A 13,702-nucleotide genomic window follows, 5' to 3' on the forward strand; every position below is an offset into this window, starting at 1 on the left:
AACTATATAGATGAGATAAGATGGAGGCAGTTTTAAGAGCCATCATGAGAACTGCAGCGGTGCCTCCTTTCCACGGTCATTTTCTGGAAGAGAGGCACTGCTTGATAACAGGCCTATTTACTGCAGCACTGCCTCTTCCAGGAGCTATTTTAAGCCAGCACCAAACATTGCTGCAGTGACAGTCATTCCAAAGACACTTCCAAAAATGTTTCAGCTCCACACACCCATGGCTAAACCGGACACGGCCAATATAGTATTTTCCCAGGCCCAGACGGGAAGCTATAGGCGTATCTGTTGTGTTGTGGTGTTTCTGCATGATCCATTATTGAAGTCTTACTGCTTGGTGTTGCTGTAGCTCGTGTGTCATCCATCTGGAGCCTCGGCAGACGCCACGGCTACTGCCAGCAATATGCAGACACCATGACTGTGCGGTGGAGCTGCCAACACAGATGGCACTAAGCAATGGATCAAGCCCGGAGTAGTGAAAATTTGCTACCGTATCTATAAATGAAACGGGGAGGTTATTTTTGGGATGTGTGGATCAAATTAAAGGCAATTTATTAATGATCTGTTCATATTTTGTTGCATCACTTGAAATATAAATCTCTCGTGTTGCATTAAAGACATATTCTACTCTAATAGTGTACTTACAGTGCTACATTTAAAACTAACAGATGGTTCACCCACAGAGGAGATCATGCTCGACTGACCTCTCCCTCTCTAGCCTGCGTGTTATGCTGTTAGGTGCAGTTTATTACATTGGCAATAGCTTGTTGTAATGATAATAATAATACATTTCATTTAGAGTATATGATGGCTCTCTGATAGATTTACTCAACTCTTCAACACAACTGAGGCCTTGTTGTTTTAATGAAATATACCCGTTTCCCATTATAACACGTCCAACTGTTTGCTGTGAAAACAACACATCCTAGTACATGGAGTTTTATGAGCTCGGGTGATTCTCAGCTTGGCTCTGTCCCAAGTACTGTCAGTGGTTGAGAAACTCTCGGAGTTTGCTGGTTCGATTCCTGGACCGGCAGGCCCTTTTCCCTCATTATTACCACTGAGGCCCTTTGGCCCGTATCTGCTCCAGTGATGCTGCGATCAGGCTTTGGTTGTCCGAAGAAGGTTCAGGTGGGAATGTGTGCAGCCATGTATCGGCGAGTCCTAATACTCTGTGGTCTTTAAGCGCCTTTCACAGCCATGATCCACACAGGGGTTTTTCACTCACTATGTCGCCCCATTAGACCTCTCCTCAGGTGTCTGTGTGGGCGGGATTTCCCCATGTGGAAATCAACCTTAGAATTACTGAGCTCTCCTGAGAATAACTGAAAACATGTGGGTGTTGACAGCCTGATTATACTAGTACGTACTCGTTGCAGTTGACGCCGTCATTGTTCTGATTCAGACCAGTTTGCAGGTTCTGAGTTGCCCTTGAGGAAAGTGTCACGGTGTTTTATATACGGCATCTTTAAGTGGCTGTATCTTAGCGATAAAAAAACAGCCGACTAGGGCTGCAACTAACGATTATTTTCATTATTGATTGATCTGTTGACCTTTTTCTCGATTAATCGATTAGTTGTTTGGTTCATAAGATGTAAAAAATCTTGATTGTGTTTCCCCAAACCCCAAGATGATGTTTTGTTTTGTCCACACACCAAAGACATTTAGTTTACTGTCATAGACAAGCAAAGGAACCAGAAAATAGTCACATTTAAGAAGCTGAAATCAAAGAATTGTGACTTTATTCCCCCATAAAAAATACATGAACCGATTAATTTAGCAGTCGATTACGAATCGATTAATCGATTAACTGTTGCAGCTCTACAGCCGACATCAGTGTTTTACTAGATACATTTTATATAAGCTGCATTTATAAGCTGCAGATGGTGGTTTAATCAAAGATTCATTGTGTTGTTGTGTGCTGTGTTGTTTCAGCTATGAGAAGTACTTTCTGATGTGCTCCCTCACCCACAACGGCAAGAACCTGTTCAAACCGGTCCAGTCCAAGAGAGTGGGCACATACAAAAGCTTCTTCTACCATGTCAAATGGGACGAGCTGTGAGTGATTACCTTGCCCTCCTTTTTCTCTTCTCTATTTCAACTGTTTTACACTTTAAAAAGAAATCCCTAACAACAACAACAACAACAACGCCGACACTGTCCTTGTCTCTCCCAGGATCAACTTCCCCATCGCGGTGGCCGTGCTCCCGCTGGAGTCCATACTGAGTCTGACTCTGTTCGGGGTGCTGAACCAGAATGCCGGCGGCTCCCCAGACTCCAACAAGCAGAGGAAAGCTCCAGAGCAGCTGGGCAAAGTCTCTATGCCGCTCTTTGACTTCAGACGGTGAGGAGAGGGGAGCAGCTGGCAGTGGCTGGATTCATGCTTTCGTGTGTTTTGTCAACGTCTTTTGAGCTTTTCAGTTTTCCACCCACACAAAAAACTAACTGAACAGCAACCCACGCTCTTTAGATGCGCATAAGTTGAAAAATAATTCCAACTGGGCAAGGATGGAAAGTAAGAAAATGGTCCCCTTGGCACAGAGAGGTAAAAGACCCCCACCCATCCTTCATAGGACCCCAACACTGAAAGAGAGTATACTTGCATTGTCTGTAGTCATTTTGCTTCTCTTTGTGGTTGTTTGTCAAGAAACACTTGATTATAAGTTCATACATATAGATGCTCTGTTACATGCAGGCCTGTTTGGTTATCCATCCCTGAAGACGGGATGAACAATATTCTCGTAGCATGTGGAATAATTAGTGTAGCAATAGCAAATTATTGAAACATCCTGAAAGATAACATCCTTATGGAGGTGTAAGGAGAATGCTGTTTTTGAGATTGCTCATCGTAATTGGTTAGTGTTTTGCTGTTGTTGATTGCTGACTTGTTTGTTTCAGGGTGCTTGCCAGGGGCAGCAGGCTGCTCTGTCTGTGGACAACTACCCAGGGAGCTGCTGCTGCCGCCGGCTCCACAGGCCGCAAGAGGATGCCCACAGAGAGAATCATACTGCAGGTTGGTGGTGCCACGAGCAGCATTGTAGATATTGATCTTAGTAGTAGGCTGTAACTAACAGAAAGAAGTGTAGTAGTGCGTCATGGTGTAGTCTTTTTTGTGTTCGTAGAAAATAAAATAGTTGTAATGTAATAATGATCATTGTTGTAGTAGTAAAATAGGTGGTAGCACTGTTAGGTTATAAGTTCTTGTCAAACTGCGTGAGATTAACAACTTTCCAACAACTGATTTTTGGTTTTATTGTAGTTTTCCGTTTTTTATTCTCAGTCAATCTCTCACAAATATGAAAGAACATGGGTGACTTCTGATGTAATGTGTCTTTTTGAATTATATATACTCCAGAGGAATAAACTGAACCTAACTTTGCACTTGTGTTTGCGTCATCGTCAGGTGGACTTCCCCAACTCATCGTTGGACGTTTTATACGTGGGGCCCAAGGAAGCCCCCAGCCCGGAGCCCCCCCCTCTGGAGGAGCTGGACCCAGACCTCCGACGCAAACTGGAGAAAATCTGCAGTCGGGCCTCGAATTTCGGGTACGGGAATCTCCCTCATGCTTCCAGAATTATATAATGGGGAGATTGAAATACAAACATATGGATCTGAGAGTGAATATCAACACCTCTAACAATTTATGGTGCTTCCTTTTTCTTCAGTTCTGAGAGTTTGTAAGGGAAATATTTTTGCAGGAATCATTTTGATGATGTTCTCGATGTGCAAAACAGATGTGCTCCTTGAAAAAACACGAGAGGCTTTAAGGAGCTGCTGGATGGATAGTGTAACCAATTCTAAAATTGCGACTTAAATGTCCATCTGCAACAAAAGGCGATATTGGAGTTTTCTTAACAAAGTACTGCCATGTGGATTAATGAGTACCAGGACATGTGTGAGAGACAACATTACTGAGTTTGTAATGGAGCGTCTGTCATAGGTGATGATGATACACGTTTGAATTGTATTTGACCTTATCAAATATGTGGCCTCTGGGATTTAAAACTTGAATGGACTTGGAAAAAGTGAGTAATGTGGAGTGCATGTGCTCACAAATTATAATTGCAATAATTGAGTGCTGGTTGTGCTTTATGTAGACTTGCGTACAATGAGTTTAAAAAAACCTGCAAAGAAACAGTATTTCTTGTTATGTTTTATCCCCTTTAGCAGACAGCTGTTTGGCTTTCTGTCAGACCACCCAGAATCCATTGGACTTACTAGATTTAAGCTGAGATTTAAAAAAAAATTTAAACGCCACTGACTTTGCCAGCCACAGTTCCCCATAAACGCCTGTATGTTGTCTGCTCCCGTGTGGCAGTGCTCTTCCAGCTGCTGCAGGACCCGGCTAAATGCTCTCTTATGCCTGCTGCCAGCCAAATCTCCACCACTCTGCCAACATCCATGAGTCTCAACCAACATTTTAGCACAGAGCGCTCTCTCACTGGGCGCTCGTCCGCCTGCTCTCTGTCCTGCCCATTCACTTCTCCTGCCTCTATGGGCACAAGACTTTTTGAGCTGCAGTTCTATTGATCTTTTGCTTCAATTTTTGTGTGTGTGTGTGTGTGTGTGTGTGTGTGTGTGTGTGTGCGTGTGCGTGTGTGTGCGAGATTCCATTATTTACTAAAAGAGACATTGTCAGTTTTATGACTAGAGGGAGTTCAGGGTCAGGTGCAGACCAGGAACTCTCACGACTGCAGAAAGCCAATGTTAGCTGACAGAGGTTGTTTGGTTTAAGCTTTTCATCATAAAGTGACAGAGATGTTCTTAAAGGGGCCGTAAGCGATTCTAAGGCAATACACGTTTTGTAAAAAAGCTGACGCTTTTGAGTAAAATCACAACAACAACAAAGAGAGGAACAAGCTTTCTCCAGAATCGCTTACTGTCCCTTTAAGTCCCTCATGACACAGCAGGTCAGGACATGAGCCAAATGTCTGACTGGGTCAGTAGAGTTAAGGAAATGTTATTTCCTTGTGTGATTCGTTGAATTACCAGAGACACGTGACTCAACTCTTATGATACGATTGTATTCTTCTAGCTTTATTTGTCTAAACATGCCAGCTCTTAATTTCTATTAGTTTCACAGTTAAAATGGATGCACACAAGACAGAGTTATCCTTCATTGCTATTGTAACACTGAGGATTTCCACTAGAGATGGTAGAAGTTATGGCTCATTTACCCGAAACTGATTTTCTCAGATGTTCTGAGGAAATGTGCACAGGTGACCTTACGATCACATTGCTGTTAATACATTTTGCATTGCATTCTCGTTGTCTGTTTTAAAAATTATTGTTGATGCTGCCAATCCGCATTGTGAGTTCCCTGTTTTACTCGCGTTCAGTTTATGTTTATAGGGTTGGAACGGACAAAATATGATACACGTGGGCATTACTCTGTTCTGTCTCCAGGCTGAAGCGGGCAGATCACCACATCCTGTGGGACCATCGGCTCCACTGTCAGAGGGACCACCCCAGCAGCCTGCCCAAGGTGCTGGCCAGTGCGCCCAGCTGGGACTGGGCCAGCATGGCTCACATCCACTCCCTGCTGCACCACTGGCCGGCTCTGCCCCCCGTCACTGCACTGGAGCTGCTCGACTCAAAGTATGTGCTGTTCTCAATGCCTGTGCAGACATTTGGTCTGTGGGGCTGCAGGTCTCTTGACGAAGCTGAAGTCATTTAACTCTCCCATGCAACCGTACTCATCTTTTTTGTTGTGTGCGTGCGTGTGTGTGCGCGTGTGTGTGTAGGTTTGCAGATACAGAGGTTAGAAGTGTGGCTGTTAGTTGGATTGAGAAGAGCAGTGATGATGAGCTAGCGGGCTACCTGCCACAGCTCGTACAGGTACAGTTAACATGCACTTTTAAAATACTGTTTCATGTTCATTCACCCAGACACTTCACTTATTACTCAACTTGTCTTTTTCATGTATTCTCCCCCTTTCTCTCACAGTTGAGCAAACAGTCATTCTTAGTCCCTCTTCTCCTTTTGTCTCTCCAGGCCTTAAAGTTTGAGTGTCACCTAAAGAACGCCCTTGTCGTGTTCCTGCTGTCCAGAGCACAAGGCAACATCAACATCGCTCACTACCTCTGCTGGTCAGTCTGCAGCACCCACACAGCAACCAGACACACATTTGTCCGATAATAGCTAAGTATAGAAATGGTCGACCAGAGCATCAGAACATGTTGATCATGGGGAAAAAACTATAGAGATTACATTGCTTGTGATACATAATTGATTAAACCTGACACTGACTTATTTCTTGTGTCATTCAGTGGGATGGAGGAGTGGTCATACAACATGTTATCTTGCTTTTATTTTCCCTGAAGACAGTTGTTTAAGTTACTTATCAAAGCTAAACTGCATTTTGAGCACTTTGATGCTGATTACATAAAAACAGACTAGTGTCCAGAAAGAACGTGTCCTGTAAGTGTTGCCGGTTGTGATGTGTGTGTAACGGCTGCAGGCTGCTAAAGGACGCTGTGCAGGACCCTGCCTGGGGCTGGCGTTATGAACGGGTGCTGGGTGCCCTGCTGTGTCTGTGCGGGGCCAAGCTGAGGGCAGAGCTGGAGAAACAGACCCACTTTGTCACGCTGCTGGGAGCCGTGGCCGAGAGGGTCAGGCAGGCCGGGGGGTCCACACGACAGGTTAGTCCATGTGCTGTTGCAGTGGGACTACAATGTTATACTTTTACTGTTCTGTGTATATGGATAATTACATCTGTGTGTGTTCAGGTGGCGCTGCAGGAGGGCCTCGAGAACGTTCAGAACTTTTTCCAGAAGAACAGCTGCCGACTGCCTCTCAGCCCCAGTCTGGTGGCCAAGGAACTTAACATCAAGGTAACAGCAATATGACAACACAACAATTTTTATACTAACCCTAACCCTAACCCAGCTCTTGGCACAAAATATTTAATCAGACCTTCCCCCTATGGTTAATCAGCCTACGTAACTCAGGCTTTATAGTACCAGTTGTTGTTCAATTGATAATTAAACGTAGACCCCAATTACACTTGATATTAATGGATCTCCTTTATGGATACTATCCACACATTATGTTTTTAAGTTCTTATATCGGAACACATCAATGTGTTTTGGTTAACCAGACAGAAATCTGATTGCCTCTACTTGACACTCAGAAATAACTCAGGAATAACTTTATTAATTCTGCTTGAGTCATTGGACGGTGACATTTTTGAACAAGAAATAAAGCCATACAATAAAAACAATATAAAAAATCATATTGTGTCTATTTGTGCTTTTAGACCTGCTCCTTCTTCAACTCCAACGCAGTTCCCCTCAAGCTGGCCCTGGTCAACGCTGACCCACTGGGAGAAGAGATCAATGTTATGTTTAAGGTACTGAACACACACACACACACATACACACACACACACACACACACACACACACACACACACACACACACACACACGAGGTAGACAATGAACCCTATAATCAGCCATTAGTATTTCAAGCAATACCAAAGAACTATTTCTTGTGTATTTTTCACTCATCGGTCATTAGTTTAAACTGGGTAGCCGTGATCAGGTAGATCTCATCTGTTCTTTACATCCTATCATCTGAACACTGCGCCCCCTGGTGGCTGAAGTCAAATCAAGCCAGTAATAACAGAAGTGCAGTGTGTTAAAAAAGAATCTGTGTGTGCGTGTGTTTGTGTATCAGGTTGGAGAAGACCTGAGGCAGGACATGTTGGCTCTTCAGATGATCCGCATCATGGACCGCATCTGGCTGCAGGAGGGGCTGGACCTGCGCATCGTCAACTTCAAATGCATCTCCACCGGCAAAGACAAAGGTACGAGACAAACACACAGGCGGGCAGGCGAACTCAAACCAAGACAACCTTTAGATGTCCCCCCTCTGACCAAAGCACAGACATACTGTTGACACATTCATAGGTCAGAAGTGACCTATGAGTGATTCACACAGTGATTCTGGATTTGTGCAGTTCATAAAGACACAGTCCTCACTGTTTGTTTTAGTCTGAAATGGCCACAGGAATAATACATCCCTTTGCCCAAGTGTTCGATTGTAAGAAGGAAGTATTCTGTCAAATGACGCAAGCAGATATTAGAATAATACTGTCATGTAAAACTATGATCAACCAATTCTCCTTGCAAAATCCAAACCTCAAACAGCTGTGGATAATCATTCTGCTTACATTTGTGTAATGGCAATTTCATTCTACTATTTAACAATTTTCCATATTCTTCCCCTCTACCATACAACACAATTTAATAAGTGAGGTGACTGTTGTCAACGTAGCCCCTTTAAGTCCTGAAAGCTTTTTATCCTCTAAGGGGGAAAAAATCCTCTGTGCTTGCATTGTTTTGATTAAAGCTGTCACGTGTTATCCAGGCATGGTGGAGCTGGTACCTTCCTCCGAGACCCTGAGAAAGATCCAAGTGGAGTACGGCGTCACTGGATCCTTCAAGGACAAACCGTTGGCAGAGTGGCTTCGCAAGTACAACCCTGCTGAGGATGAGTATGAGAAGGTACACGCACCAAGGATATGCTTGCACATGCACGATTAAAGGAGAACAGTTGTCGAACTGCCACTACAACCCCCAGCGGCTGTGAGGGAAAAGGGAAAAAAAAGAATGTGTTACATGATTTTTATGTTTTTTTTAATTTATTTTTTTACAGATAATGTCTGGGCAAAGTGTAGTTGCAGTCTTTGTTGCTCAATAAACTTTACATACACAGCGTTTTGCAACATACAATCATTTCACACTTGCTTTTTAATACCTCATTAAAAAAGGGCTTAGATATTACAACCGTAACATGTCCGTGCTGGAGTTAAAAACACATAGTGAATGAACTCTTTGAGTTTATGGCAGTTGTATAACTGCGTGACCTTTGACACCTGTAAATGTGAAACCTTACTCCCAACTCATAGCCTCTGACCCTGAAAATCTGGGGACATAAAGCAGGACGCAGTAATAAGCTTGTCCATGGAGTTCTGTTGTTGTTGAGGCTGGTGACTACAGAGTGTTCTTACACCATCACTGGAAAGTCTGCAAGATCATTTAATAAGTTCTGGGACTGTTTGAATCTGTCTCTCTGGTCAGAAACTGCACTTTCATCTCAAGCATTTAGGCTTCTGTCTTTGCTCACAAAATCTGCCAGTGTTCATGGAAGTTCTCCTGTGTAACCAGCTAAATTATTCTTATAGCGTCTTTCTCTTTTCTTCTTCTCCTTTCCAGGCATCAGAGAACTTCATCTACTCATGTGCCGGATGCTGTGTCGCAACCTACATACTGGGTATCTGCGATCGCCACAATGACAACATCATGCTGCGCTCCACCGGTCACATGTTCCACATTGACTTTGGCAAGTTCCTCGGCCACGCTCAGATGTTTGGCAGCTTCAAAAGGTAAAAAATCACATGTGCTCTTTGCTGTGCGGTCGTTTGTATACGTGTGAGCGAGTGCCTTCCAGATAAAATATGCTTTGATGCGCTCTCAGGGTTTAAAGGTGATGTGCCAGGATGTTTATCGTTGTCTTTTGCCAAGTAGTTCGGTGGGGAATGCTAACCTGCAATTGATAACCCTAACCCAGATTGACCCATTGGTTACTTTACCCATTCCAATGATGACAACGTGGACACTGAAGTTGTCCTGGTGGTAGTCTCTGCTACGGTTCACCAGAGGACATGATTCGTTCCCATCCTTTGATAAGTTGACCAACAGGCCTGTAGGAGGAGAGTCACACTAGATATTTCTTTGCAGCAGGATTAATGTGTTTTTCTGACATCACCTGGTTCATAGCTCGCACATTCACACACATTCCCTGCTGGGATGTGTCCAAGTGGGCTGCCCTACAGCCACAGCAACAGACTTTTGGCATTTGAGCATCTTCACTGAAATACTTTGCTGAAGGCTGCTCCTCTGGTAGTTGTGGTGGATTTTCCCAGGGATTTAAACTAAAGACCTTTGATCCACAAACTCTTCTTGGCTTCTTCTCAGAAGCTGAATTTAAATCTTCTCTTCTTCGTCCCTCCTTCTTTCCAATCAGGGACCGAGCTCCATTCGTCCTGACCTCTGACATGGCATACGTCATCAACGGAGGCGAGCGTCCTACCAGTCGTTTCCAGCTGTTTGTAGACCTGTGTTGCCAGGCCTACAACCTCATCCGCAAGCACTCCGGGCTTTTCCTCAACCTGCTGTCACTGGTGAGACAGAACACACACACATCAGTTATTTATACACACTCACACACATACATACACATTCATACATTTATACAAATACTGCCTCACCATTCTTCTCTGTCTTCAGATTTGTTTCGCTATTTAGTTGTTATGCTTCCTCCATGTTTTGCTGAACTGTTTTTCTTTGCACCTGCAATGGCCAGAATACCCAGACATGCAGACAAAGAGCAGAGCCCCTGCAGCTGTGCCCTGATAATAGCTCAGTGGTTCACTGTTGTCCTGGAAATGTCCGTTTTTATGAGGCTACTTTATGTTCTTTCTCAAAAGGATTTTGACTGTGTATTTCATTTCTAAAGGGAAGTATTTGTGTCTCCTGTCAAACACAAGGGTATTTAATTAGCCACAGTGATGCATTAAACAACATGCAAAAGGCCTGAAGAGAAAATGAATATTTTAGTGTAACTCGTTGTCACATAGTCTTTTGAAACTCGTTTAATTCTGAAAGGAATTAAGTTAACTGGATTCATTCAATATTCATTAGCATGTATATGCATTATTTTGAAAACTTAATTGTGTCGTCAAATGTAATGTGTATAGATGTATACATTTTATGCAATAATGTTACTTATTATGTCTGCCAAGTTACTTTGGAAATGAATGCTTGAAAAATTAGTTTGAACTCATGTTTGTCTCCTGTCGTAGATGACGTCGTCAGGCCTCCCCGAGCTGACTGGCTCTCAGGATCTGAAGTATGTGTTTGACGCTCTGCAGCCCCACAACACAGACGCTGAGGCAACAATCTTCTTCACGAGGTAAACACACCACACAACTGCTCTCTGCAGTCGTCCCGATCAACTGTCTCCATGTATGGCTTAGTAAAACGTTCAAACTTCAAACCTGGGAACACCACGAAAAAGGGAGTAATCAGTCTTTCCTCTGACTTTTTTTTTTCCCTCATTTTGCTTGTTGTTTTCGATGGACCTTTTTTTTTTAATCAGAGGGAGTTCTTGGACAACTTGTTGTTGTTGCTCATACATACACAATCCACCAGATGGCAGTGTCAGTAAAGGGAGCACAGAAATACAGTAGATGTTGTCTCACATTACAGCAGCCGACACACTAGAAGCTGTATCAGGTATACGTATGTTTGTGTAATACCAGTTAGGCCGGATTGGGACTAAACCTGTTCAAAGGGTATTTGAGAAAAAAGTCTTGAGGAGTCTTAGGTCATAACAGATAATTGATATTTACATTTTTGTCTCATTGCTGTCTCCTCTCTCACTTCCCTGTATTTCCTCCTCCGCTCTCTCCAGGTTAATCGAGTCCAGTCTTGGCAGTGTGGCCACCAAGTTCAACTTCTTCATCCACAACCTTGCCCAGCTACGATTCTCCGGCCTGCCGGCCAACGATGAGCCCATTCTGTCCTTCTCCCCCAAGACCTACACCCTGAAGCAGGAGGGCCGGATCCTTCACGCGTCCATCTTTTCCTTCCAGAAGAGATACAACCCCGACAAACATTATGTGAGTCCCGCTGTGTGTATTTCTTAAAACGACTTACTTTTCCGTGCTCCGTCACATCTTTGTATGTTAACCGGAAAAAGCACTGACACATGATGCATGTCTCTCCCTCTCTGTCCTCTCTGTGTAGACATATGTAGTGAGGATCCTGAGGGAAGGTCAGAATGAGCCCCAGTTTGTCTTCCGCACTTTTGATGAGTTCCAGGAGCTCCACAACAAGCTGACCATACTTTTCCCTCTCTGGAAGCTGCCGAGGTAGGGCGTCACCTCGGCTGTGACCCTCAGCCTCTTAATATCTCAACGACTGACCTGACATTCTTACTAGGGGGTCAGTAATACAGTGCATCTCTTCAGTGACACATCAGGGCTTATCACAGTGTGTTTATCAAGTGTTAGGAGAAAGAAATGGCGGTTCTGTCTGAACGTGGCTAGGGTAAAGTTCACTCCCTAATGTAGAGTGTGCAGTAGACTGGAAGTGTTAACATTCAATGGCTAACTCTCTATAAGAGAAGCAGATAGTTGCTCCGATGTTGGGTGTCTCTCTCTCTTTCTCTCTCACGCGTTTGTGAGAATCTGCTGCCCAGAAGTCTTTATCAGACCCGGGCCACAGTCAATTGAAAAAGCCCCGCCCACTACCAGCTAACCAAAAGAAAACAGGAAACTAATATGACTAAAGAGCATAATGCCCAACCTAACACAAGTTAAATGGCATGTTTTTGGAAGAAAGAATCTCACCTTCACCTAATACTGTGTGGACTAATACTGCCGAACTTTAACCCTATTGCCCACCTATCTCATCCCCTATGAGCTTTTCAGGTTTTCTATGCAAACGCTACCTCACATCAGCTTCTGTGATAGTAAACGTCCCATGTCTCTGTCTCTCTGTCTCTCTCTCTCTCTCTCCTCATCTCTCCTCATCTCTCCTCATCTCTATAGTTTCCCAAACAAAATGGTGCTCGGTCGCACCCACATCAAAGAAGTAGCAGCCAAGAGGAAGCTGGAGCTCAACAACTATGTTCACAACCTGATGAGGAGCTCCACAGAGGTCACTCAGGTACACACACACACACACATAAACGCACGAGAATCAGGAAACAAAATGTGACAGTTTTAGAAATGTGAACATGGCAGTGAATATATCCCATGTTCCCTTGTTTCCAGTGTGACCTGATCTACACCTTCTATCATCCAATCGCACGGGATGACAAGACGGAAGGTTTAGATGCCACACCCAAAGCACCAGGTGATTACCTGCACTTTTCATTTCACACTTTATGAATGGTCCCTCTTCTGTTTTAAAGCAGTTGGAAATAACAACAGCTGCATACACAGTTTCTCCTCTATAGCCACAGAAATGTCCCCTACTGTGTTCACTTGTACTGACAACATAGAGCCACAGCAACTAAGTCCATCACTGTGTCATGTAGAAGGAACATGAATAGCTAAAGATTCCTATTGATCATTTCATTGCACTTTAGCCTGTATTTTGAAATGTTTGTTTCTGACTACCCGTGTGAAAGAATTTGTGTAATCTTCTTATTCCAACTTCATGATTGTGATGCGTGATATTTGACCGTTCGCAGAGCCGCCGCCGAGCCCCACCTCCGGTCGGGTGGAAGGAGAAGTGAAGCTGTCGATCTCCTACAGGAACAGCACTCTCTTCATCATGGTCATGCACATCAGGGATCTGGTAAACGCAGCCATGAGTTGATGCTGTTTTGACACATAGTCCTAAGTTCTAATTCTTGTTTTGTGTATCCATCCGTTGTCATCCCATGACTCCGCTTGCTGCCTTTCAGGTGTCTGAAGATGGAACAGATCCCAACCCGTATGTGAAAACCTACCTGCTTCCAGATCCGCACAAGACTTCCAAGCGCAAGACAAAGATCTCGAGGAAAACCAGAAACCCTACTTTCAATGAGATGGTTTGGAAATAATACATTTTATCGCCTCCATCCACATTCTATATTTATACTTCCTGAACTCTATAAACCAAGGGGGCTGATTTTC

The 13,702-nt window shown here is 43.8% G+C and overlaps 1 protein-coding gene across 1 annotated transcript in view; it reads left to right on the plus strand.

Annotated features, from left to right (window-relative positions):
• The window catches only part of pik3c2a (phosphatidylinositol-4-phosphate 3-kinase, catalytic subunit type 2 alpha), a 41,236-nt gene that overhangs the window by 25,244 nt on the left and 2,290 nt on the right, over positions 1–13,702 (plus strand). Inside the window, exons 12-32 of the mRNA XM_035641518.2 lie at positions 1,942–2,064; positions 2,183–2,350; positions 2,905–3,019; positions 3,410–3,552; positions 5,414–5,605; positions 5,752–5,845; positions 6,002–6,096; positions 6,468–6,648; positions 6,736–6,840; positions 7,266–7,358; positions 7,687–7,816; positions 8,380–8,516; positions 9,228–9,397; positions 10,039–10,195; positions 10,877–10,986; positions 11,488–11,695; positions 11,823–11,947; positions 12,629–12,746; positions 12,854–12,935; positions 13,276–13,382; positions 13,492–13,617. Of these exons, the coding sequence (XP_035497411.1) occupies positions 1,942–2,064; positions 2,183–2,350; positions 2,905–3,019; positions 3,410–3,552; positions 5,414–5,605; positions 5,752–5,845; positions 6,002–6,096; positions 6,468–6,648; positions 6,736–6,840; positions 7,266–7,358; positions 7,687–7,816; positions 8,380–8,516; positions 9,228–9,397; positions 10,039–10,195; positions 10,877–10,986; positions 11,488–11,695; positions 11,823–11,947; positions 12,629–12,746; positions 12,854–12,935; positions 13,276–13,382; positions 13,492–13,617 (2,779 nt within the window). The remainder of the gene's footprint in view (positions 1–1,941; positions 2,065–2,182; positions 2,351–2,904; positions 3,020–3,409; positions 3,553–5,413; positions 5,606–5,751; positions 5,846–6,001; positions 6,097–6,467; positions 6,649–6,735; positions 6,841–7,265; positions 7,359–7,686; positions 7,817–8,379; positions 8,517–9,227; positions 9,398–10,038; positions 10,196–10,876; positions 10,987–11,487; positions 11,696–11,822; positions 11,948–12,628; positions 12,747–12,853; positions 12,936–13,275; positions 13,383–13,491; positions 13,618–13,702) is intronic.

Source organism: Scophthalmus maximus, chromosome 7 (genome assembly GCF_022379125.1).
Source record: "Scophthalmus maximus strain ysfricsl-2021 chromosome 7, ASM2237912v1, whole genome shotgun sequence".
Lineage (NCBI taxonomy): Eukaryota > Metazoa > Chordata > Actinopteri > Pleuronectiformes > Scophthalmidae > Scophthalmus > Scophthalmus maximus.